The sequence below is a fragment of the Phocoena sinus genome, chromosome 1, assembly GCF_008692025.1.
Source record: "Phocoena sinus isolate mPhoSin1 chromosome 1, mPhoSin1.pri, whole genome shotgun sequence".
Lineage (NCBI taxonomy): Eukaryota > Metazoa > Chordata > Mammalia > Artiodactyla > Phocoenidae > Phocoena > Phocoena sinus.
The window spans coordinates 103,351,371-103,374,082 of NC_045763.1; the positions used below are offsets into that span (position 1 = coordinate 103,351,371).

The following is a 22,712-nucleotide window of genomic DNA, read 5'->3' on the forward strand; positions in this document are numbered from 1 at the left end:
TCTGGGGAGCAACATTTAATCACAAATTTCAATCAGTGGGTAAACATATCAGGTTTGTTCTAAAATACTAGAAACAGCTGTGTAAAAATGTCCAATCTTTGAACTTAACTGGAAAAAGCAATTCCCTTGTCAGTGTGCCAAGCTTCCCCATCCTACACTGTGATGAGTGGAGTGGGAATTTGGGGTTCTCTTGGTGCTTGGGGATGAGTAGAGAGGGACGCCTTGCAGTGTTCAGAGGAGGAACCATCTCTGGCCTCCTTTATCTAGACTCGTGTCCCGACTGTCATTGCTCTGCACTGCTGTTTCCTCAGGCCCCTTGGGGCCCCGAGAAATTGATACTGCAGTGCTCTTGTAACTTTAGGAGACTGTAACTTTCAATGAAAACAGCATGCAGAACTCTGAGGGCCTTCTTGGACCCCTGCGGAAAGTACTTGGCAAATAATACAAGCTGAGACCTTTAATAAGTTAACCAAGGGTGTTGCTGAATGCCTACTCAGAAGAGCTCAGGGTGAGAGATAAGAGATTTATAGGTGAACTTCCTGGCATCTTTAGAAAAGCAACAGCCTCTGAGTTGGATTCCCTGACAGGCAGCCCCGTAGGGCATAGTGACTGTGGGGCAGAGGTGGTAATCCATAGAGAGTAGGTGCCAGGAGTCTTTTGTCGGGGTGGTATTGGGGAGTAGTAGTAGCCTCCCCCAGGCGTGCCCTGGACCCAGCAGAGGGTCTCTGTCAGCCGGGAGTGTCCCTGTGAGGGCTGCTTTGCTCAGGGGTTTGTTGGGAATTTGAATGGCAGAGTAGGGAAGGAGAGGGAGCTTGCTCTTTAGGAATCTTGGTAGAACTGTCAGCGGGGAATCGTGAAGGGCAGCAAACATGATTTGCCTGATGACACCGAGATCATCTTTGGAGGACTGGCTGGGTTCTAAGCAGATGACAAGTGACTCTTTTCTAACAAAGAGGTTAGTGGTCTGGTTTTGTGATACCTGCCATCTCCAGAGGGTATCCAGTTAACTTGCTGGGAAAACGGCACAGACTCCAGCCGACCTCGCCTAACCTTTGGGTTTTGGAGCACCAGTTCCCCGAGTTCAATACAGCGGCTGCCAGTACCTGTTCATGACCAGTTTGAGAGTGCCTGTTAGGACCCTTGGTCGTTATCCCCCATCCTCACAGCAGTCCCAGAACCAGTGGGAGGTGGGACCCCCGTTCAACAGGTAATACAATTGAGACGCAGAAAGACAGCACTATTTGCCTGAAGTTACGAGGTTGGTAGAGACCCTCAGGTTTAAGGCCCCATTTAGTCCTCCTCTGGAAGCCATGCTTTCCTCCCTGGGCTGTGCTGGGTGGAGAGCGGCAGAGTAACTGATAGGGAAGAAAGGGAGTGGAGGGTAAGCCATGTGACTAATGTACTAAAATGCATTGTCCGAAAGAGGCTGCCTGAGCGGTAGGGGGGGTCTGTGCTTTTGTTCCGAGGCCGCTTCCAAGTCAGTTTGTCCTGTGCCCAGCCCTCGCACCCAAGGCAGTGCCGAGAGGAAGCAGCCAGGCCCCGGCAGTCGCAGTTGGTGGAGAAAGGACAGGTAGTGGGTGGTGGTAGAGAAGGAAAGGGAAGAGTAACCGGTGGGGCTGGCTTTCCCCAAGTAGAAATAGACGAACAACAGAAAGAGGGCAAAATCATCTTCCCAGGAAATGCTGACTGTAAGTGGGAACGGTCTAGGAATCGACGGGGATTCTGGTCAGAGTGAGACGGGCTTTACAGCAGCACCCCCAGGGCTGAGCTCTGGAATCGCCTGAAAACAAGCATTTACACACTCACACACATGCAGGTACGTACACATGCCCAGGCCTCCAGCATGTTACTGCTTGCCCCCAACCCCTGACTTATCTTTACTCATACGGGCACAGGATGCATGGAGACAGGCTCAGAGATAAAGATACAAGGATTCCTGTGGCTGACACACCTGCCCAGCAAAGATGCGTAGCTGATCCAAACAACTCGAGTGGAGTTGGAGAAACACCAAGTACGCGTGTGTTTGAAAAATCCTTTCAGTGGTTTGGTAGCCTACTCCCTGTCTCCTGTTTCTCTTAGACACCGTGGACTGGTGGTCTTCACCACTGGCGGGCCCTCTCCTGGAGGGTACTTGGCACGTCCTTGACATCACGGCAGTTGGAGCTCTGGGGATGAACGTTTGGGTACCGATGCAGTGAAGCGGTAGCCATACTGGGCTCATAGCCCTGCATGCTGGAAAGCACTTGGAAGGCAGCCTTTTTTGTTGGGCTTCTCTATGTAGTCTGGGCTCAGACAGTAATTCAGGGCAGTAATTCAGGACCAGTGATTTTTATAAAAGCTGTACAACAGGTCTTTCTCCCTTGACAAGGACCAGCACGACATGCAGCCCACGTTGAGTGGATAGGGTGAGCTTTCCGTCGGCCCCTTACTTGACAGTGAATGGAAGGCTCTTGGCTCTGGGCCTGATGCACACTGTCCTGAGTCCTGCTCCCACCTCATGCACTTAATGCTGTTTTGGTATAGAAGCCACGCTGTACACTGCAACATTGTGTAGCTGAGCGCTGCACTCACATCTCCCATTATTGAGCCCCCGCTGTATACAGGGCATTTTACAAACAGGGAAATTTCTGAGTAGTTGCTCCAACAACCTCCTCCCCCAGGAGCATTTGGGTGGGAAAGCCTTGGGCAGAGTTTCCTGGACCACCTGCCTCCTAATCACCTGGGGTGCTGATGAAAAGGGCGGATTCCCGGTTTCTCTCCCCTCCGGACTATTTCTCTGGGGATGGGGCCAATGAATCTGTACTTCATCTACACCCCAGGTGGCTTGTCTGCACATTTCGCGTGTGAGAAGCAGTGGTTTAGGGTTTGGGGCTTGGAGGATGAGGAACCTTCCTGGGGTTGTCAGGTAATAGGCTGGTTTATCTATGATGTTACCAGGGGAACTGTAGAGATTGCGTCTCCTTTGGGGACTGTCGGGCCCTTTAAGGGCCAAGGCTGGGCCAGTTGGGGTCGGGTCGAGGAAGGGCTGGCCCCTGAGAGGCTGTTTCCGGCCCTGGGTGGTTCCCTACCCGCCCCGGCCCTGGTAGTGTTCCGCCTGCAGGAATTGGCACTCGGTGGAAGAATTTTGATTTCCAGTGGAATTTGTGCTGTCACAGGATTTGACCCGTGGGACTAGTGAAGAGATTGATGGGTTAGGGGAGCACGTGACTTGGCAGATGGCAGGACAGTGATAGATGTGAGAGCAGTTGGGGAAAGTGGAAACACAGTAAGAGGAGCAGTGCCTCGGTCTGGCCTGGCCAAGGTGGGGGTCCTGGGGAACAGTGATTCCAGACTTAGTCTAAACAGCTAAGACTGATCAGACACATGGGAAAACTTTCCCCAATTGCTTATTGTTTCTCACAGTGAGTCCTTTTGAAGTGGTTGTCTTTGGCAGCCAGAGTGTTGGGTGCACTGCTTTGTGTTCTCCAAGGTCATGGTCCAGTCATGACTTCTAGCAGTAGCTTCAAAGGCAGATTCCATAGCTCTGGTAAGTTCATCAAGTTCAGGGTGTGGGAATGAGCATAAGGAATACTTACGCTACAAAATCTTCCAGTTGCTCTTCAAATCAGTGCCGCAGAGCGGGTCTGAATCGAGGCGGTGGGTTCACATCCAGCTCTGCCACTTGCTATGACTTTGGGGAGTCACTTAACCTCTGTGAGCCTCCGTTTCCTCATTTATAAAATGCAGACAATAATACCACATAGGGTTATTGTTAGGATTGAACAAGATTAACATAAGAAAGCACTTGGTAAAGTGCTCTTTAAATTGGGGTGGGCAGTGGAGTGATTGGCAGTGAGACACACCCTTGGTTAAACAAACAACATCTCTTAGCTGTTTCCTTAGTTGCCCAGTTAAAATAAAACACCAGAGTTGACCAGAACACATCTATTTCTGGACTCTAATTTAGCAATAGATTGTAGTGATAAATTACGCTACAGGGATTAGAGATGGTATCACTGAAAGCGTCTCTGGGACAACTGAAGCCTCCCTGCCCTTTGAAGGAATTAACCAGGGCTTATCCTAGGGAGATACTGATAAAGCAGAAGCTTGACCACAGAAAGTCTGCATGTGGTTTTGTTAGCTAAGTAGTAGGTTAATAGGAGGGATGCTGTGCAGGGGGAGGGGGTTTGATTGTGTGTTAAAAGCTGCTTTTTCGTCTGTCTCCAAGGAACACATACTCTGCTTCACCACGTCAAGCCACCATTCTTTGCCATGTGTGGATAGTAATAGCAATAATAATAGCCACAGTATTATTTCACATCCCTGTGTCTATGTGGTGAGATCGTTATCCCCATTGCATAGATGATGAAACTGAGGTTTTTCAGAGGCTTGTCAACTGAAATAAAACACAACATGAGAGCTGTGAGGTCACTTTTATTTGGGGCTTCCTGAAGACTAAAGCCTGGGAGACAGCCTCTCACATGGCTCTGAGGAACTGCTCTGAAGAGGTAGTGGGGGCGGTCAGCATCTATATGACCTGACGAAAGGGGTACATGCAAGCAGGCACACATCTTGGTAGAAGGTTGCTGCTGGTCATGAGGAGCAGACGTCTCCTTTAATGACTTTAGTGCTTTTCTAGGTATGAGAAGATGCGAGAAATTGGGTTCGGAACATTTTCTCCTGAAAACGTCTAACTGTCTGAAGGGCTGTTCTGCCAGTGTTCCCAGAGCACAGAGTGCCTCATTCCTGATCTCTGCCCTGAACTCCTTTCAGGGTGTGTCGAAGGTCAGCAACAGCAGGGGCTAGCGACTTCATCCTTTTAGAGCCACTGGTGAGCGACATTCTTTCATTGGCAGGTTCAGTAACGTGTGCAAGCTCACACATCAGGTAGGGGCAGAACCAAAATCTGACCGTCTGTCTCTGTAGTGTGTGTGTGCGATGCTTCTGTCCTGCCTGGGAGACCTTGGGGAGGAGGGCGCACAGGTGAAGGAAGGAGGACTGATGTCAGGGCGGCCTGCGGGACGGAGTTTGAGGGAACTTATTCTTGGCCACTGAGGGGCTCCTTTGGAGGGGCTCCTGGGTTGACTCTTCACAGTTGGGGGTAGGGGTGCCAGTCTCCATAGGTGGTTAATGGCCAGGTCATGACCCCTGGGCTTTGCACAGTGGTTGATTCCTTTCCTAATTTCAGCATTGATCCACAGCAGGGTGCGCTCACCGTCACCCTGGAAGACCACCCAGGAAGTTCATCTGGGGTAAAACCATGCAACAGCCTGCTTTCCTTAGGGGGCCTGAAAAGATACACACATGCGCACACACACACACACGTGTGTGTACCTCTTGGGGTCATTTGCTCTAACTTTTGCCTGTTTCTGTGGCTGCTTTAAGTTCATCTAGAATCTATGGGGATGACTTTTAGTTTTGAATTTGTAGTAATGGGAAGTAACTGATTCTCTGTATTGGTTTAGGGTTTCCTTTCTTCTCTTCTTGTCCAATGGTGTAGGGTGACAGTGTGTCCCAGATTTTTTTGGACAGACCAAAGCTTAAGTATTTTGCTGTGTTGTCCCAACAGAAAAAAGTCCTAGAAAATAAGCTTAGGCGAATTATGATCAACTCAAGTCAGTAATTTTACAATGAAATGTGCCTTACCTACAGAAATTCTAAAGTTCACAGTATTAGGCTTTGAAAAAATATGGTCACTGTTGATAGAGAAGAATTGACAGTCTTTTTTTGGGTCTTGGAGTGGCAGAAAGAAAACAGTAGGTAGGGAGTAAAGATCAGCTTACTCTTTGCCGGGGGGTGGGATGGGTGTGTTTGTGTATGTGTGTGTGTGTGTGTAGAAGTTTCTTAAATTCAAAATGAAATTTATAACGTTTTTTTTTAACAATATATTTTTTTAATTTAATTAATTTATTTTTGGCTGCGTTGGGTCTTCGTTGTTGCACACGGGCTTTCTCTACTTGCGGCGAGCAGGGGTACACTCTGTTGCAGTGCACAGGCTTTTCATTGCAGTGGCTTCTCTTGTTGCAGAGCACAGGCTCTAGGTGCACGGGCTTCAGTAGTTGTGGCACGTAGTCTCAGTAGTTGTGGTGCACGGACTTAGTTGCTCAGCGGTATGTGGGATCTTCCCGGACCAGGGCCTGAACCCGTGTCCCCTGTGTTGGTGGGTGGATTCTTAACCACTGCACCACCAAGGAAGTCCTATAACATGTTTTGATGAGGGTTAATTAACATGGCATAAATGTGCTAGCGGATTTATCTTTTATTATTTTTTTTCAGGGAAAGAAATAGAGAGAGGCACAAATCACCCCGGAATAAAGATGGCAGAGGGTCAGAAAAATCTGTCACCATTCAAGCTCCCACTGGAGAGCCCTTGTTGGCAAATGATTCTACTCGGACGGAGGAAGCTCAGGTAAGGATCAAAGGCAGTCTGTAAGTACACTGGCACTCAATCAAGCCTCTTTTCTGTAAATGTTTTCCTAAGTCTTGTTGTAATAGGTTCTCTTGGGTTTTTATCTTTATTTTTCTAGCATGTTAATTAGTTTATCTATATCCTGTGGTTTCTTGTTGGTCTAAGGACAGCCTGACCTACCATTGGCTAGCTTGAGGATTCTTCTGAAGTGTGATTGGTTGGCCTTTGAGTGGTGTTGAAAAGAAGCCAGCAAGGCTGACGACAGAGCAGAGAAGGGAAAGTTGCAGGCTGCAGGCTCTGGAGACTCATTCCAAAGTAGAACAGTGTAAGAGAGAAGGAAACTCGCTCTCCAGAGACCCTAAGTCATGTTGGGAAGAAGAGCTGAGAGGTTAGGACAGCCCAGACGAAGCCTCACTAAACCTGGAGCTATACACTTAGATGCCTGCTAGGGAAACATAGGTGAGTGAAATAGACCCTGGGTTACACAGAAGAGGCAAAAATAAATCAGGCTAGCTTGGGAGTAAATAGCAATCTGTGTGGCATGTCAGTGTCAGGGCTGTGGCATGGAGTGATGGAATCTGGCACCTGGAGAATGCATTTCCTCTGTCAAGGAAACACCAGGAATGCAGGAATTAAGTGTTCCTGGGTCTTGCAATATTTAAGAAAAGCTGGAAGTTAGGATTTTATGTGAAATCATCCAATTTTAAAGTATGGACTATTTATTAATTTTTTTAAAACATTGTGTGTGTTCTCTCTGGGTCCCAACTGTCTCACAGTCTACTTGATTTGAATAAACATCTGAGCTATACTCAGAAACATGTTTGCACAGCCCCTTGAAGTATATGCATGTCTAGCCTTAGCCCCAAATAAACTGATGTGTACCCACACAGCTGTAAAGATATAGATAAGCACGTATCTGTGTGTACCTATGGGTACAAACAGATGTGCATTTATAAGCAGATATATGGACTGAAATTGGAATTCTTCAGAGCATGCAAGATGCTCTGAGAAGCCAAAGCTGCAGTTGTGGTTGAATGTGGGGTTTGTTCAGTGGTAAGTAAATGCCTTTAGTCCTTACTGTTGCACAGCCTGCCTTGGCTCTGGGGCAGTCATAGGGATGGAGAGCCAGAGGGCCAGAGGAATGGTTGGATGGATGGGGCCAATCCTAAGACGGGGCCACCCTTAAGTGCTGCAGGGGTCAGTTTCCTCCTGGATGTGAATTCAGAGGTGCTGGTGGCCCACCGTGAAGGCATTTTGTCTGTCATCTTCTCTACATCTTGTAGCTCTCTAGGAAGCTACATTAGGAAGCCGTTGGTGTTTACACCAGGGAAAAGCATTGAAGTGGGCATTTGGAGGCTGTACTTCTCAGCGGCTATGTGACTTGACTTTGGGCATTCACAACCTTTGTGGGCCTCAGTTTCTTCATTGAAAATGCAGGGGATTGAGATAGAAGATCTAAGATCCTTTCTCTTCTAAGAACCTCAGTCTTGGGAAGATTGTTGGATATCTTCATTTTTTAGGCACAGATGTGCACATATTCTTAAAATGGACAGGGGATTTAGTTAGCAACTCTTTGGCGGGAAAAAGGGTGAGAAGCTAAATCAGCTACATAACAAAGTGACCACAGTACTAGTGATCATTATTTCAACACTGATCATCAGCTGAATATTAGGCCCAATACAAAACATGGAATCCAATATTTGCCTTCACTAAGAGTGTTACAAAGTGACTTTACTGATCTGTAAACTCACCTTATGTTAAAGCAAGTTGTCCATCTTTGAATGTGTGGCTGTTTCTTCTCGTGCTTGTGTTGTTTTCTTTTTCAAAATTGAAGTAAATTCACACAGAGAAATGAACAGATCTTAAGTGTACAGTTTGAAAAGTTGTAATAGCTGAATAAACCCATATAACCCACACTCCCATCAAGATATATTTCTTTCACTCTAGAAAGTTCTCTTATGCTTTCCCAGTCAATCCCTGCCCCCAAACCCCTCTAAGGCAAGCCCTGCTTTGATTTCTATCACTGTAGATTAGTTTTGCCTGTTTTAGAATTTAATATAATTGGAATCATATTCTTTTGTTTTGGACTTTTTTTTCACTCAGCATAATAACTTGGAGGCTCATACATGTTTTGCTGTGTTTCATTCTTTTTTATTTTTGCTGAATAATGTTCTAGTGTATGAATATACCACAATTTGTTATCCATTCTCCCGGTGGACAGACATTTGGGTTGCATCGTTTTGGGCATGAAAATAAAGATGTTAAGAACATTCTGGTTCAAATCTTTTTGTGGACATATGTTTTCATTTATTTGGGGTAAAAATCTGGGAGTAGAATTGCTGGGCCATACAGTTAAGTGTAAATCTACATTTATATATGAAACTACCAGACCAGTTTTCAAGAGTGATTGTACCATTTTAAACTTCTACCAGCAGTGAGAGTAGCGGTTGCTTCTGGCTGTTACCTTAACTAGTAACTTCCCTCATAGTACTTGATACTTGTAACTTTGCGAGTTGAAGACCTATTGTTCGCAGGTCCAGACCTTCCCTGCCGCCACCACTATTTCTTGCCATAGCTTATACGTTTCATGAATCCTAATTTTTTTGATTGTTACTAGATTTGAGGTTATCGTTTGGCTGTGAGATCTCGAGATCTCTATCTTGCTGATTCAGCTGTTAACTTAGATTTTTCTAAATTGGTATTTACGCATTAGTTGCACCCAACTTACCACCGTGGCTGACTGTTTTTTCCAAGTTAAGTCACGTACACAAATTTCTGAGGCAAAAACCTCTTTGGACCCAATGTGGCTTTTCATTGTCTTCTTGCTCTGTTGTTGCTTTGGAACGATGTCGTAGTTGCTAGAGAAGTAGAGAAATTGTTTAAAACCCTGGCAACTGGATCATGTTAAATGAAGAGACAATCACTCCACACTACCTCAGACTTTAAAAAGCAAGAGAAAGTGAGACAGTGAAAGCAAGAAAGTAAAAGGCACACATTGTAGTCATCTCAGTTTTGTTTTTGTTTTCGTTTTTGTCTTTTTTTTTGCGGTACGCGGGCCTCTCAACTGTTGTGGCCTCTCCCATTGCGGAGCACAGGCTCCAGACGCACAGGCTCAGCGGCCATGGCTCACGGGCCCAGCCACTCCGCGGCATGTGGACTCTTCCCAGACCGGGGCACGAACCCGTGTCCCCTGCATCGGCAGGCGGACTCTCAACCACTGCGCCACCAGGGAAGCCCAATCTCAGTATTTTTATGCTCTTGATGTTTAGTTTGCCATGAGAACATGTGTTTAGGGAGGAATTTTTGAGCTGTCCTGGCCAGAGATACTTGCATCTGCTTAGCTTGTTCAATGAGAAATGTTGTCAGATTGCTTGATACTTACGGAAAACATCATGGAGTTTTAAAAAATGTGCGTACCGACTACAGGAGGCTTTTGATATGTATGTAGCCATGTAAGTTTCCCTCCTGTGCAAGATCTTCCCTCCTCAGAGCTCCTGGAGGGCGCAGTAACGCTCCCCACTCAGGGGTTGGGCTTTAAAGTAAGGCTTTATCGCCCAGCCGTGAATTAAGAAGGAAGTGCAGAGGGTTCTCTCCTTAGGCGGTAGGTGCGCTCGCACACGGTAGTCTAACAGCAGGATCGTCTATCCCCGAGCCTCTCAGGGACGCCAACACAGTGGATGATAATCACTGTTGTAGTCACGAATCACCCAAACACACAAACAGGTCAAATTATGTTTTCTCTGTTTGAAAAGGTAGATATATAATACATTTTGAAAAATTTCAGTGAAAATTGTTAAAGTTAAAAACTTCCTCTATTTAAAGAGCTAAGCCTCCATTTCCCAGGAAGCCCACTCATGTGGGTTGGTTGGAGGAGGTGGGCCCTCCCTGTCCCCTGTGCCTCCGCAGGCTTTGTGGCTTTTACACGTGACCTGCCATGTGGCTCTTCATCCTCACTGTTCTCTCCCTGTCAGGATGACAACTGGGGGGAGACCACCACGGCCATCACAGGCACTTCGGAGCATAGCATCTCGCAGGAGGACATCGCCCGCATCAGCAAGGACATGGAGGACAGCGTGGGGCTGGACTGCAGACGCTACCTGGGCCTCACCGTTGCCACGGTGCTCGGACTCCTGGTCTTCCTCACCCCCATTGCCTTCATCCTGCTGCCCCCCATCCTGTGGCGGGAGGAGCTGGAGCCTTGTGGCACCATCTGCGAGGGACTCTTCATCTCCATGGCATTCAAGCTCCTGATTCTGCTCATTGGGACCTGGGCTCTGTTCTTCCGCAAGCAGAGAGCCGACGTGCCGCGGATCTTCGTGTTCCGTGCGCTCTTGTTGGTCCTCATCTTTCTCTTCGTGGTCTCCTATTGGCTTTTTTACGGGGTCCGCATTTTGGACTCTCGGGACCGAAATTACCAGGGCATCGTGCAATACGCCGTCTCCCTCGTGGACGCCCTCCTCTTCATCCACTACCTGGCCGTTGTCCTGCTGGAGCTCAGACAGCTGCAGCCCATGTTCACGCTGCAGGTGGTCCGCTCCACTGATGGCGAGTCCCGCTTCTACAGCTTTGGACACCTGAGGTGAGGGGGATCGTCTAGAAGACAGCTAGTCTTCAACAAGTGAGGGGTGACGGCAGGTGCCAAGAGCCAGGACCGGGCTCTGAGTCTTTTTTTCAGGTTTTGGGAGGGGTGTGTGTGTGTGTGTGTGTGTGTGTGTGTGTGTGTGTGTGTGTGGTGTGTGGCTGGCTGTGTGTGTGTGTGTGTGGCTGTGTGTATGGCAGGGTGGAGGTGGGGTTGTTCATGTGCATTGACTTTCCTGATTTTTAGATGGGGTGGCACAGGTGCTGGCTCTCTTCCAGCTTGGAGTTTTGTTGGGCCTATTTCCAAAGTTGTTGGCAGCTCTTAAAAATGATGGAGAAAGGAAGCCTTAGTGATGGCTGCTGACCTTGCCCCGGAAATTGGCCTGTGAACGATAGAGTCATCAGCGGTTCCATTTTGTTCATAATGGTACATCTGGTTTACCCCATTGTCCCAGTGGAATTATTAATCATTCCTTTTCTCCCCACTCTCAGAAGTGTCCTGGTTTGGGCAACAACTTACATGGTCACCTTAGTGATCCTCCAGTAAAGACTCAAAGTACAAATTTGGAAGAGTTGAGCGTTTTAAAAATGTATGCGCGTGAGAAGAAGTTAGAAATACATTAAGATGTCATATTTTAAATCTGTGCATAAAATCAATTATTTTGTGGTTAACTAAAAGAGTGATCATCATTATTTATTTTATTTTGTTTTTATGTACCCCGAAGTAAGCACTTTGTATAGATTGTCTTCACAGAACTCTTTGGTGTGGGTACTATTAATCCCTGTATTACAGATGAAGAGATGGGGATTTAGGGAATTTAAGTAATTTATACAAAAGAACATGACTAGCTTTGTTCAGGATCCCCTAGACGCCATGAAGCCAGACCTAAGTTAATGCCCTCATTATGGCATCTCTCACTTGGTGTCATTGGCCTATTTTTCTGTGTTTTCTTCCACAAACTGTGGGCTCCCTGAGGACAGGTGCTGTGTCTTACTCTTCTTTGCATCTTCAGTGCCTGGCCTAGAGCATAGCACACGGTTGGCACTCAGATGGTTACCGGATGAGAGAATGACCTGGGATGTGTGACACTGTCCTCTCCTAGGGCTCTCCTCCCTCCTCTGCATCAACATGTATGTCGACGTGTGTAACCTGCTTGGCGTATGGTAAGCACTTTGTTGGTTGTAGCTATTACTGCTGTGATACTGCAAAGCAGCCAAGATGGCAAGGGCACCTTAGTGGAGATCAGAACAGTGGGCTTTGTCATATTTTTGGCTGGGGCCCGGGGAGGTGACCCAACCCCGGTTTGGAGTCCGTGATACTGCCGAACCATCTTGGTGTTGGCACGAATCTTCTTTCATTCCTCTGGCTCAGATGTACCGCCTGAGGACTGGGTGGTTTAGCATTCAAGGCCTGTGCCACTTTGACCGATCCTTGGAGGGAATCGACGTCTGATTCACAGGCTCTACGCAGCGAAATCAGATGCATTGAGTCCTTTGCAGATGCCAGAGGGGCTGTGAAGGCAAGTAAGTCTCTGCTGCTTATCCATCTCAGGCAGCTTTCTTTCCCCATATTTTACATTGGAGAATGACCAGCAGACTTGCATTAAACGTCTGCTGCGTACAGAGCCCGGACCTGGGGGCTCCATTGACACAGGGTGGCTGCCTCCGAAGCTGTATCCCGGAACTCCTGGGAGGGGGACCAGTGCCACACTGTGCAGTGCATAGTTGCAGACGCTGGCCTTGGAATGGGCAACGGGAACACAGGAGGATGGGGTGGACTTCAGGCAGTGACGGAGATAAAGCCCGGCCACACATCTGTCTCAGGATTGGACAGGTTTTGCTAAAGGTCAGGAGGGTGGAGAGAAATCCAGCTCTGGTCACAGAGAGATGAGTGACATTTGGGACTCTGTAAATGTAAGTAGTTAATACACTGGCCCGTAGCGAGGCCTGCCGTGGTTTTGTGTTTTGGCTCAGCTCTAGTTGTGTGAATCCCACCTGCAGAGGTGGAAGAGGGAAGGGAGTCTTCCCACTTTAGGTAGTCCAGGCAGTGGGGCTGACTCCCTCCGTGGGCTCCCGTGTCCCTCCTCCCTCTAGGACTGCTTGCTCTGCGTGCTGGATCAGGGTGGAGGTGGGGAGGGGACACACAAAACAGCCCCAGGGCAGTGTGCCACGGTATGTTCAGAAAATTGTGGGTCGTCCCGGTTCCTCACCACGTGGCTGCGCCAGCCAGGCGTAGACCTGGGCAGGAGACGCAGGGCCCACAGTGCCGTGTGGCCCAGGGCTTGCCGCGGACCCCTCAGGGTTGTCCTCCCCATGACCAAACAGCTGCCTAGTCCTTAACTTGCTATCCCTGAAGCCACTCACCCTAGCTCCCCAGGGAGATGGAAGGCGGCCCGGGGGTGGCCCCATATCTTCCTTCCAGCCCCTCTGCAGGACCATTTGTTTTCCTCCTCTCCTGCCTTCATAAGGCCCCTCTTGCCCCTCACATGGAGACCCTGGTTGTGGGGTGGAAAGATGGCCAGGGAAGGAGAGGTGTCCTTACTCCCAGAGCCCTCGGGCAGGGCCAGCCACCCATGCGACAGCCAGGCTGCGAGATCTGGGGCGGGCTTGGGACCCATCTCTCCCTGCTGGCCCCTGTGGGCCTGTCACCCGCCGAGCCTTGGGCTAAATCTGGTCTAAATCCATCGGTGGCTGGAAGAGTCACTGGATCAGAAATAGAACTTCTAAGCCCTTTTGTAAAGTGTCGAAACAGGAGGGAAGGGGGAATTGGAATAGACACAAAGCAGTTCCCGGGGATCAGAATAGCAGGTCATCCCCAGACCCTCCCAGAATCAGGCCAGTCTACTCTTCCGTTATGTAAGGCCCTCCCCGGAGCAGCGGCCTACTGGGCTGAGATGCAGAGCGATGGTGAGTTCTTTTGTTGTTTTGTTTTCAAAGGTGATTTTATAAAGTCAACTGAGCTATTTTTGAGAATAGTCAGAAAAATATCTATTCTTTAGTGTCTTAAAATATGTTTCTCCTTAGCTCTCATAAAAGGTACTTGCAGGGACCTTGCTTGTTGGCAGGAATGGGAGTTTGGGCTTATTTGAAAACTTTCAGAAATGTAAAATGTTCCAGTTGTACAAAGTGAGACCCCAAAGTAGATTAAGATACATCCTAACCTTTGCCCAGTGCCGTAGGGATTACCAGGGCTCTTAGGGATGTCTCCCTTTCCCCTCCTCGCTGCTGTCAGGGGTGGGGGCAGGTGCTGTAGTGGTGTCGCCCCTTTACCACTGAGGGCCCCGAGCCATAGGTTCAGGGACCTGCTTGAGACCGCAAGGAACCAGCGCCTTCCTGTGCATCACACTCCGTCCCTGTGTTCTCCGCAGCATCCTGGGGTCTTGGCACATTGGGTTCGTAATTCTCCACACATACCTCACGTGTCACTTTTCTTGGCCAAGTTCTCGCAATGAGTTGCTAACTTTTCCAGGATTTCACCAAGCACTAGGTTTTGATCTGACTGTATCTGGGGAGAAACCCAGAAGAAAAAAGAGACTTAAAATGACATTTAATGATCCTCATTAATGATTTCTCAGTTTTGAAGTCTTTAAAGGTAAATCCTGTAAATATTAGAGCATAGCAGCCAGTGGAATTGACTGACTGAATCCAAGATGCAGAGCAAAGCAACAACAATGGAAACCTTACCAGTTAACACTGACATAGACCTTAACATGTGCCAGGCACCTTCTAAGCTCTTAACATGTAACTCATTGAATCATCACAGCAATCCTGTGAGGTAGGCACTGTTACCCTCATTTTCAGGTGAGGAAACTGAGGCTTGGAGGAGTTATGTAGGTTGTCTATGGCCACACAGTTTGTAATTGTGGGAGCCAGGATCTGAGCCCAGGCTGGTTCCAGAATGATCTTAACCGTTTCACCATGGTGCCCCTGAACAGATGTGTTCATGTTCATATCACTGCTTTAAGAATGCATGAGTGGACTTGTAAGCATTTTTTGAGCGCTTACCATGAACCAGGCTGGGTGCTAGATATTTTTGTACACCTTATTCTATCTCATTTAAATCATAGCTTCAGGGCTGGAAAGGAGGGTGTGAAGAGGATTGTCAGAGATGGCCGGCACCCACTCTACGGTCATTCCTTAGCTCCATTGGTTCTTTTATTCAGTTGCTCAGCAAACAAAGCCTCTGCCTTATAACCACAGTAGTAAGTAGGTTTGAACCTTTGTCTGGTCAAACTTTTTTTTTCTTAATTTATTTTTGGCTGCGTTGGGTCTTCATTGCTGCCCGCGGGCTTTCTCTAGTTGCGGTGAGCGGGGGCTAGTCTTTGTTGCAGTGCAGGGGCTTCCTGTTGCGGTGGCTCCTCTTGTGGAGCACGGGCTCTAGGCACACAGGCTTCAGTAGTTGTGGCGCGCGGGCTCAGTAGTTGTGGCTCGCGGGCTCTAGAGCGCAGGCTCAGTAGTTGTGGCACACGGGCTGAGTTGCTCTGTGGCATGTGGGATCTTCCCGGACCAGAGCTCGAACCCGTGTCCCCTGCATTGGCAGGCAGATCCTTAACCACTGCGCCACCAGGGAAGTCCCCTGGTCAAACATTTTTAACTTTCTGTTTGTCACATGTCCTGAAGAATAGCAGTCCCCAACCTTTTTGGCACCAGGGACCGGTTTCATGGAAGACAATTTTTCCACGGATGTGAGCGGTGGTGGGGGTCGGGGGGGTGGGTCAGGAGGTAATGCGAGCGATGGGGAGCGGCAGATGAAGCTTTGCTCGTTCGTCCGCTGCTCACCTCCTGCTGTGCGGCCCGGTTCATAACAGGCCGAGGACCGCTACTGGTCTGTGGCCTGGGGGTTGGGTCCCCCTGCCGAAGAAGACCTCTTTTAACTATGGCTGTTAAAACCACCCCAAAACTTAGTTAGGGCAACATTATTATCATTTCTCATAGTTCTGTGGGCTGGGCTCAGCTGGGAGGTTCTTTGGCTGGTCTGGCCAGTGGTCCCGGTGCAGTCATGTGGTGATTCCACTGGGATTTTGCTGCTTTCTTGTCCAAGGTATTCTGTGGTTCTCTCCTTCCCCAGAGGGCCTTCCCTCTGGGGGAGTAGTGTCTTCATTAGTGTAGCTAGACAACTTCTCAGGGCTCCTAAGAACACACAAGCAGAGCTCTCTAAGCTCTCTTTTAAGGCTTAGGCCTGGAACTCGGCCAGTACTACTTGCACTGCATCCTCTTCTAAGAGCAAGTCAGAGCCCCAGCCCAGATTTAAGGGGCAAAGACTGCACCAGGTGGGGGATATTGGAAGCATTGGTTCATTGGGGTTCACTGTGTGGCAGGCTCCCACAACAGCCTCAGGCCCTCATTCTCAGAGTCTGCATATTCTTAGAGCTCTAAAAAATTTAATTATTGACTTTGAGGTCTCCAAGAGTCCAGAAGTAACATATTTCAAGTCAGGGAAAGAGCTGCTATAAGGAGGTACATGAACATCAATGGAGGGTGATAGCTGGTAGTCATCAGCAAGGACAGAAACCACAAAAGCAGATTTAACTCTCGTCTCAGTCCTCTGGGAAACTTGTCTATTCACAGTGACCCATTCTGTAAGATATTCATATTGCCGAAGCTCCACTGTACCTAATTCAGCCAGCAGGTTTTTTAACTCAATGCTTCATTCATTGAGACTAAAAGTATCTTACAAATTGGCATTGACTGTGGACCATTTAATCAAAGTTCTGATTACTGATCACAGAACCCACCCATGCTTTAGAAGAAATGATTCTTAGATTGCTTTTCAAACAGTGGAAATTTATGATCATGTATGATTGTAGCATTGTGTTGAAAAGGAACTAATACAGACTGAATGTGTTCCTTGAAAAATTCATAGCTAGAAATGAGGAAACAAGGAACATGTTATTGGATGATGGAGAAAAGGTGACCTTTGTAATAAAATGGCAAAGAACTTGGTGGGATTATGTTTTGCAGGAAGGACATGAATTTTGGGGGAACCAGAGGTGGAATGTTACCCCCAAATTCATTGGTTGAAGCTCTAAACCCCAGTGTGGCTATGTTTGGATATAGGACCTCTAAAGAAGTAATTAAGGTTAAGGGAGTTCATAGATCTTTTAAATTAGTGGCCTTAGAAGGAGAGACACCAGAGAGCTTGCCTGCACGCTCTCTCCCCTGGTGCACATGCACTGGGGAAATACCATGTGAGGGCACAGTGAGAAGGCAGCCGTCTGCAAGCCAGGGAGAGAGTCCTCAGCAGAAACTGAGTTGGCCAGACCTTGAGCTTGGACTTCTAGGCTCCAGAACTGTAGGAAAAGTCGCTTCTGTTGTTTAAACCCCTCAGTCTCTGGTATTTTGTTATGGCAGCCCGAGCTAAGACAGGAACGTTAGGCACCCTGGTGACCTTTGACCCTAAAGCCCCAGGAAACCACGGATCAATGAGCAGAGCTTAACCCCATGAAACAGAGCTCCTATTGTCCTCTCTCCAGATCTCGCCTGCCTCTTCCCAGCTTGAGTGGGGGCCTTGTTTCTCTCGATGGCACTTTGGTTTTCTAGTTAGAAGTGTGAAAAGGAGAGTCTCCTGGGGAGGTTAAGGTTACTCCAGTAACGCCAGGATATATCCAGCTCCACTGGAAATCTCGCGTCTGTGATTCTGGGTCAAATGATATCAAAGCTGGTGATTACCCCACTGATCAGGCTTGGCTGTCACGCTGGGCTGTGGGCCCCTCCCTCCCACGTTCAAGACCGGCACCAACTGTCGCGGGAGGGCCTGACTCCATCGCCTGTGAAGTGAGGGCGTGTTTTAAAATGACCGCCAAAGGTCTTGGTTCATGTTTTTTATGATCATGGTTTCCCATGCAGTCTCAGTTTTGGAAATGTGCCTTCTTGCGTAGCTGCTTTTCAGTAAAGACATTAGCAGTCCCCACCCCCACTCCCTAAGGAGACAAAGGATGAAAATGAGTAAGAGCTAAAGAGTAGCGTGTGCAGAGTTTTGCTCAGGCTCTGCTCTCCTGTGGGAGAATTTCGAAGGCGGGCTCAGAGCTGCCGTTTGTGGTTTGGCCCCGTGGTGCCTGTTAAAAGTGGCTTTAATGAGAGTGGAAGGTGCCGGACACTGTGGGCCTGTTTGCTCAGCTGCCTACTGGCAGCAGCCACAGCTGGGAAGGCTGCCCTCGCACGGCGTCTGCCCACAGATCCTCTCTCCGAGGCGGAGAGTACGGGACGGAGCCCTGGACGTGAACCTGGTTTCCATGGTGCCGTCCCCACACCCCCGCCCCTGGCGGCAGGTGGTGGATCCGCACTGGAGTGGTGTGTGGTCTGTTTTCCCAAGGACTTGCCCCTCGGCCTGCCTGGCTTTCTGCACGCTCCCGCATGGATTGATGGGTGTGATTTGGTTCAGTGTGTGTGGTACACTAACACTCAAGAGGGCAAGTGAACAGGGTCCCCTTTCCCTGTCCTGCCCCATACTGGCCTCGCTTGGTCTCTGTGAGCAGAGATCCGTTGGCTAGACTGGTTGCCCTTGGCCTCCAGACCTCTCCATTTGGGTGCCTGCGGTTCCTCCCAGGGCCAGAGGTACCGGTGTCAAGAGGATGTGAGGCTGGATAAGAGCAGGCCAGCCGAGCATCTTGGGTGGGTCTGGGGCTGCTCTTGGTCCTGATCTAAATCTGCTTTTCAAGGCACCCAGAACAGGTGGTCGTCTTTGATCTGGTGTGATTTAGCTCAGTGATTTAAAGCTTGGAAGGCCGACTTCCCATTGCAGGCATGGCAGGTGCAGCCCAGGTTGGATCCTGTGGGAGGGGCCTGTGCCCTGGCCTGGAAGTGGGCTGCGAGCTCTCTGGGGAGATGTGGCCATAGCCAAACCTGCCACTTGAGGGGAAGCACATCTCGTAGGTCCTCCCAGCGCAAGGGGTCTGCCAGCATCTTTCTCTCATGGGACAGCCAGATATGACTGGATCATCCCCTAGGTGAGGGCTTTCTCATCAGTGTCGTCAGCACGCTCAGAACCACCCGGTGGTCTCTCCGTGTTGCAGCCTAGAGGAATGACACACCTCTCGTTTTTCAGTTGCTGCGACCAGGAGGACCAGGGCGTTGTATGTAGCTGTTGGCCACTTCTGTGCTCACAGACTCCTGGTGCTGGCAACGTGGTCTCCTCCCAGTGTGACTTTGCTTGTTTTATTAGAGAGGGTGTTTCCCAGGTTACACTTTCTTAGCAGGAACTTAAAGCAGGACACCAAAGGGCTTGGAGAAGTACCCTGTGTGCCCCGCCAGATAGCACATTTCACCTCCTTCCCCCATAGGACTATGCGGCTTCTGGTCTCTGTTTGCTATCTTTCAATGGGGATCCCCTGTAGCGCTTGTCTGCAGCTGGTGTTCAAAGCCTCGTCCAGGGACACCTGCCAGTTTTCGAATCTCAATTCAGAGAACTTGGTCGCTGAAGCTGAGGAGCCGGCAAACCTGGGTCCCTGGAGAATCCATGTGGCCTGGAGAAGGGCTTCCATGGGCCTCCCCAGCAGGACAGGGACGCTGGCCACTGTCCCCTCTCAGGATGGGCCTCGCATCTCAAGATCTCAGGCAGCCACGTGTGTCCCCCCCCACCGCCCCGGTCTGTCAGGGGAAGGTCCCAGAACATCCTGCCATTCTCCCAGATCTTCCTGCATCCTAACCAGACCTGTCAGTAAACAGGAGCCGATTCCAGTTTTTGCCACTCCCTGACCTCAGGTTCCCAGGTGATCACTGCCTGTTATCTGTGCAGGACTTGTGTAAGCTACTGCCCCCAATGCAGCTGTGAGACAAACATTTTGATTGAAGGACAGGAAGGCCAGGAGGTATGAACACTCGTGTGTCCGGTTCTCAGCAGAGGAGGTGGCAGCAACGTTCAGAGGCTAATTATATGTGCCTCTCTGGGACTCACACGAATGTTACTGCAAATGCTCCTGACCCTCGGTCACAAAGTCAGTTTATCTCCAAGTCCAGGGAGCAGTGAAACCCACACATTCAGGAAGATGTAACCCTTGTTGACTCTCCTGGGGAGAAGTAGCAGTCAGGTGAAACCGAGGGCATCAAGCTCTCTCCCAGGGTGGGAATTTTCCCAAGAAGCTGAGTCAACTTTCATTTTGGATCCTGCATTTTCAAGTTGTCTCAAAGACCTGGGTTCCGGCCTAAAATTCACCTACTGGGTAGGCATGCCTTAAAGAGCAAGAGACGCGGTGGCCGTGATACCCAGGCTCCTTTACGGCCGTTGTTCTCTGGGTCTTCTCAGCTGGCTCACCCTCTGTGCTACCCCCCATGCCCCCACCGACCTTTCCCTCCCTCCTCCTCTCTCCTCACCCTCTCCCCTTTGCCATTCATGCAGCGCCTCGGCCACCTAACCTTAGCTCAGCCTTGCCCTCTACCTGCCTCCATCCTGCTTTCCCTAAATACAAGTGTATTCTCTTCCTGCAGCTACTGGCAAAGGACCACAAACTGAGTGACTTGAACCAATTTTCTGAGTTTTGAAGGTTAGAAGTCTGAAATCTAGGGCTTCCCTGGTGGCGCAGTGGTTGAGAGTCCGCCTGCCGTTGCAGGGGACACGGGTTCGTGCCCCAGTCCGGGAAGATCCCACATGCCGCGGAGCGGCTGGGCCCGTGAGCCATGGCTGCTGAGCCTGCGCGTCCGGAGCCTGTGCTCCGCAACGGGAGAGGCCGCAACAGCGAGAGGCCCACGTACCGCAAAGAAGTCTGAAATCTAGGTGTTGGTAGCGCCGTGTTCCCTCTGCACCAGGGAAGAGCCCTCCCTTGCTCCTCCTTGCTTCTGGCCACTGCCTGCAATCCTTGGGGCTCCTTGGCTTGTAGCTGCATCCCTCCAGTCTCAGCTCCATCATCACACGGCCTTCTCTGTGTGTCCTATTTTCTTCTTATATAGACACCAGTATGACCTTATCTTACTAACTAATTGTAATTACATCTGCAAGGACCAATAAGGTCACATTCTGAGTTTCTGAGTAGATGCAGATTTTGGGGAGATGCTCTTCAGCCCACCCCATCAGGGTTCTCAGAGCTGTCCTAGGACTCAGCGCTGTGACCCCATTGCTCTTGTTATAGCCATTTAGGTGGATTGTTGAACACCAGCCTGTGTCTGCCTACGTTGCTTCCTCTGCCCGGAATTGGCTTTATAGGCTGTCGTCCACATGGTGTGACCATCATTCATCTTTTGAGACTCAGCTTTGCCTCCACTTTGGATCTTCACCTGACACTCCCCACCCCCACTCACATGCTCTGTCTTGGCCCCCAGGTCACTCAGCTGTACTTCCCTGTTTGGGTGGTTGTCACCGACGGGAGTCTGAGCCCCTTGAGGTGTCATTCACATCCATCCCAGCACTTGGGACTTAGCAGGACTTAGCAGGTGCTCCTGATTCCTACTTGCCTTTGGATGGAGTGGTCAAGGCTGGTCATTAGAATCTTTCTGAATGTTGGCATCCTTAGTTGACTGGCAGGATAACGAACACTAACCCTGAAGGGGGGCCTTTGCAGATTTCATTCTGTGACCAGTACACGGTCTCTCCAGAGCTTTCCTGTCAGCACATACCCAGGCCGTCAGAATAAAGGCGGCTAGCTAGTGTTTATGTGGGGCTTTGGTATGTAGGAAATGCTCGCTCATTTTTCACAGTGGGAAAGCTGTTTTTGTTGACAGAGCTCAAGGGCTCAATTAACATTTGAAAAGAAGTGGCTAAAACCTGAACAAGGCTTCCCCACCTGGCCCTATCTCACCTTTTCTCCCTGCTCTGGGAGAACTTAAAGCTGCGGAATGTGAGGCCTCTGACTGGGTGAGCTCTTCCAGCCTTAATATTTCTGATTTTAATAGCATGTGCTAGTTTAATTGCAGAAGCCACAATCAGATCCGAGGAAAGTGAATGAATAGGAAATAAACAACTCTGTATGGGGGGGCGGGGTGGTGTGCACATACTTTTTTAGGCCTCGGGGCCCTTATCTGCAAAATAGGAAAGTTAAAAGGGAGGAGGTTTATGTCCACAGTTGTTTTCTTCAAGTATATGATGGGCTTTCACAAGAAAGAGGGGCTTGGGTGCGGAAGGAAGCTGTGGGTGGACCAATGGGTAGAACTTAAAATAAGGTCATTTCAGTACAAAGTGAGAGCGTATTTTCTTTTCAAGCAGAGGCTGAATGATTTCTGGGGTGTTTTAAAGAGTTGGTGCTTGGATTGTGAGTTGGGACTAGATGGACTCTGATTTCTTCAATTCTTGAGTCTATGCTTAGGAGAACACTAAAACTCTCATTTCAAGAATTTTCTGATTTAACATAAGTGGAGGGACTTCCCTGGTGGCACAGTGGTTAAGAATCCGCCTGCCGATGCAGGGGACTCGGGTTCGAGCCCTGGTCCGGGAAGATCCCACATGCCGCGGGGCAGCCAAGCTCATGTGCCACAACTACTGAGCCTGCGCTCTAGAGCCCGCAAGCCACAACTACTGAGCCTGTGTGCCACAACAACTGAAGCCCACACGCCTAGAGCCCGTGCTCTGCAACAAGAGAAACCACCCAGTGAGAAGCCTGCACATCGCAACGAAGAGTAGCCCCTGCTTGCCGCAACCAGAGAAGAGCCCGTGTGCAGCAACGAAAACCCAACACAGCCAAAAATAAAATAAATTAATTAAAAAAAAAAAATATATATATATATATATATATGTGGAGATTGGGTCATGCTTTTATGTCCAGGAACTGTGTGAATATCTTAGCCAACAACCAACCCCATCTCTTGCTACAAAATGCTCAGA

The 22,712-nt window shown here is 49.2% G+C and overlaps 1 protein-coding gene across 3 annotated transcripts in view; it reads left to right on the forward strand.

Annotated features, from left to right (window-relative positions):
* The window catches only part of VANGL1 (VANGL planar cell polarity protein 1), a 77,735-nt gene that overhangs the window by 35,145 nt on the left and 19,878 nt on the right, over nt 1-22,712 (forward strand). For all 3 annotated transcript variants that reach the window (XM_032650965.1, XM_032650975.1, XM_032650958.1), the window contains exons 3-4: nt 6,256-6,388; nt 10,360-10,967. In XM_032650965.1, the coding sequence (XP_032506856.1) occupies nt 6,256-6,388; nt 10,360-10,967 (741 nt within the window). The remainder of the gene's footprint in view (nt 1-6,255; nt 6,389-10,359; nt 10,968-22,712) is intronic.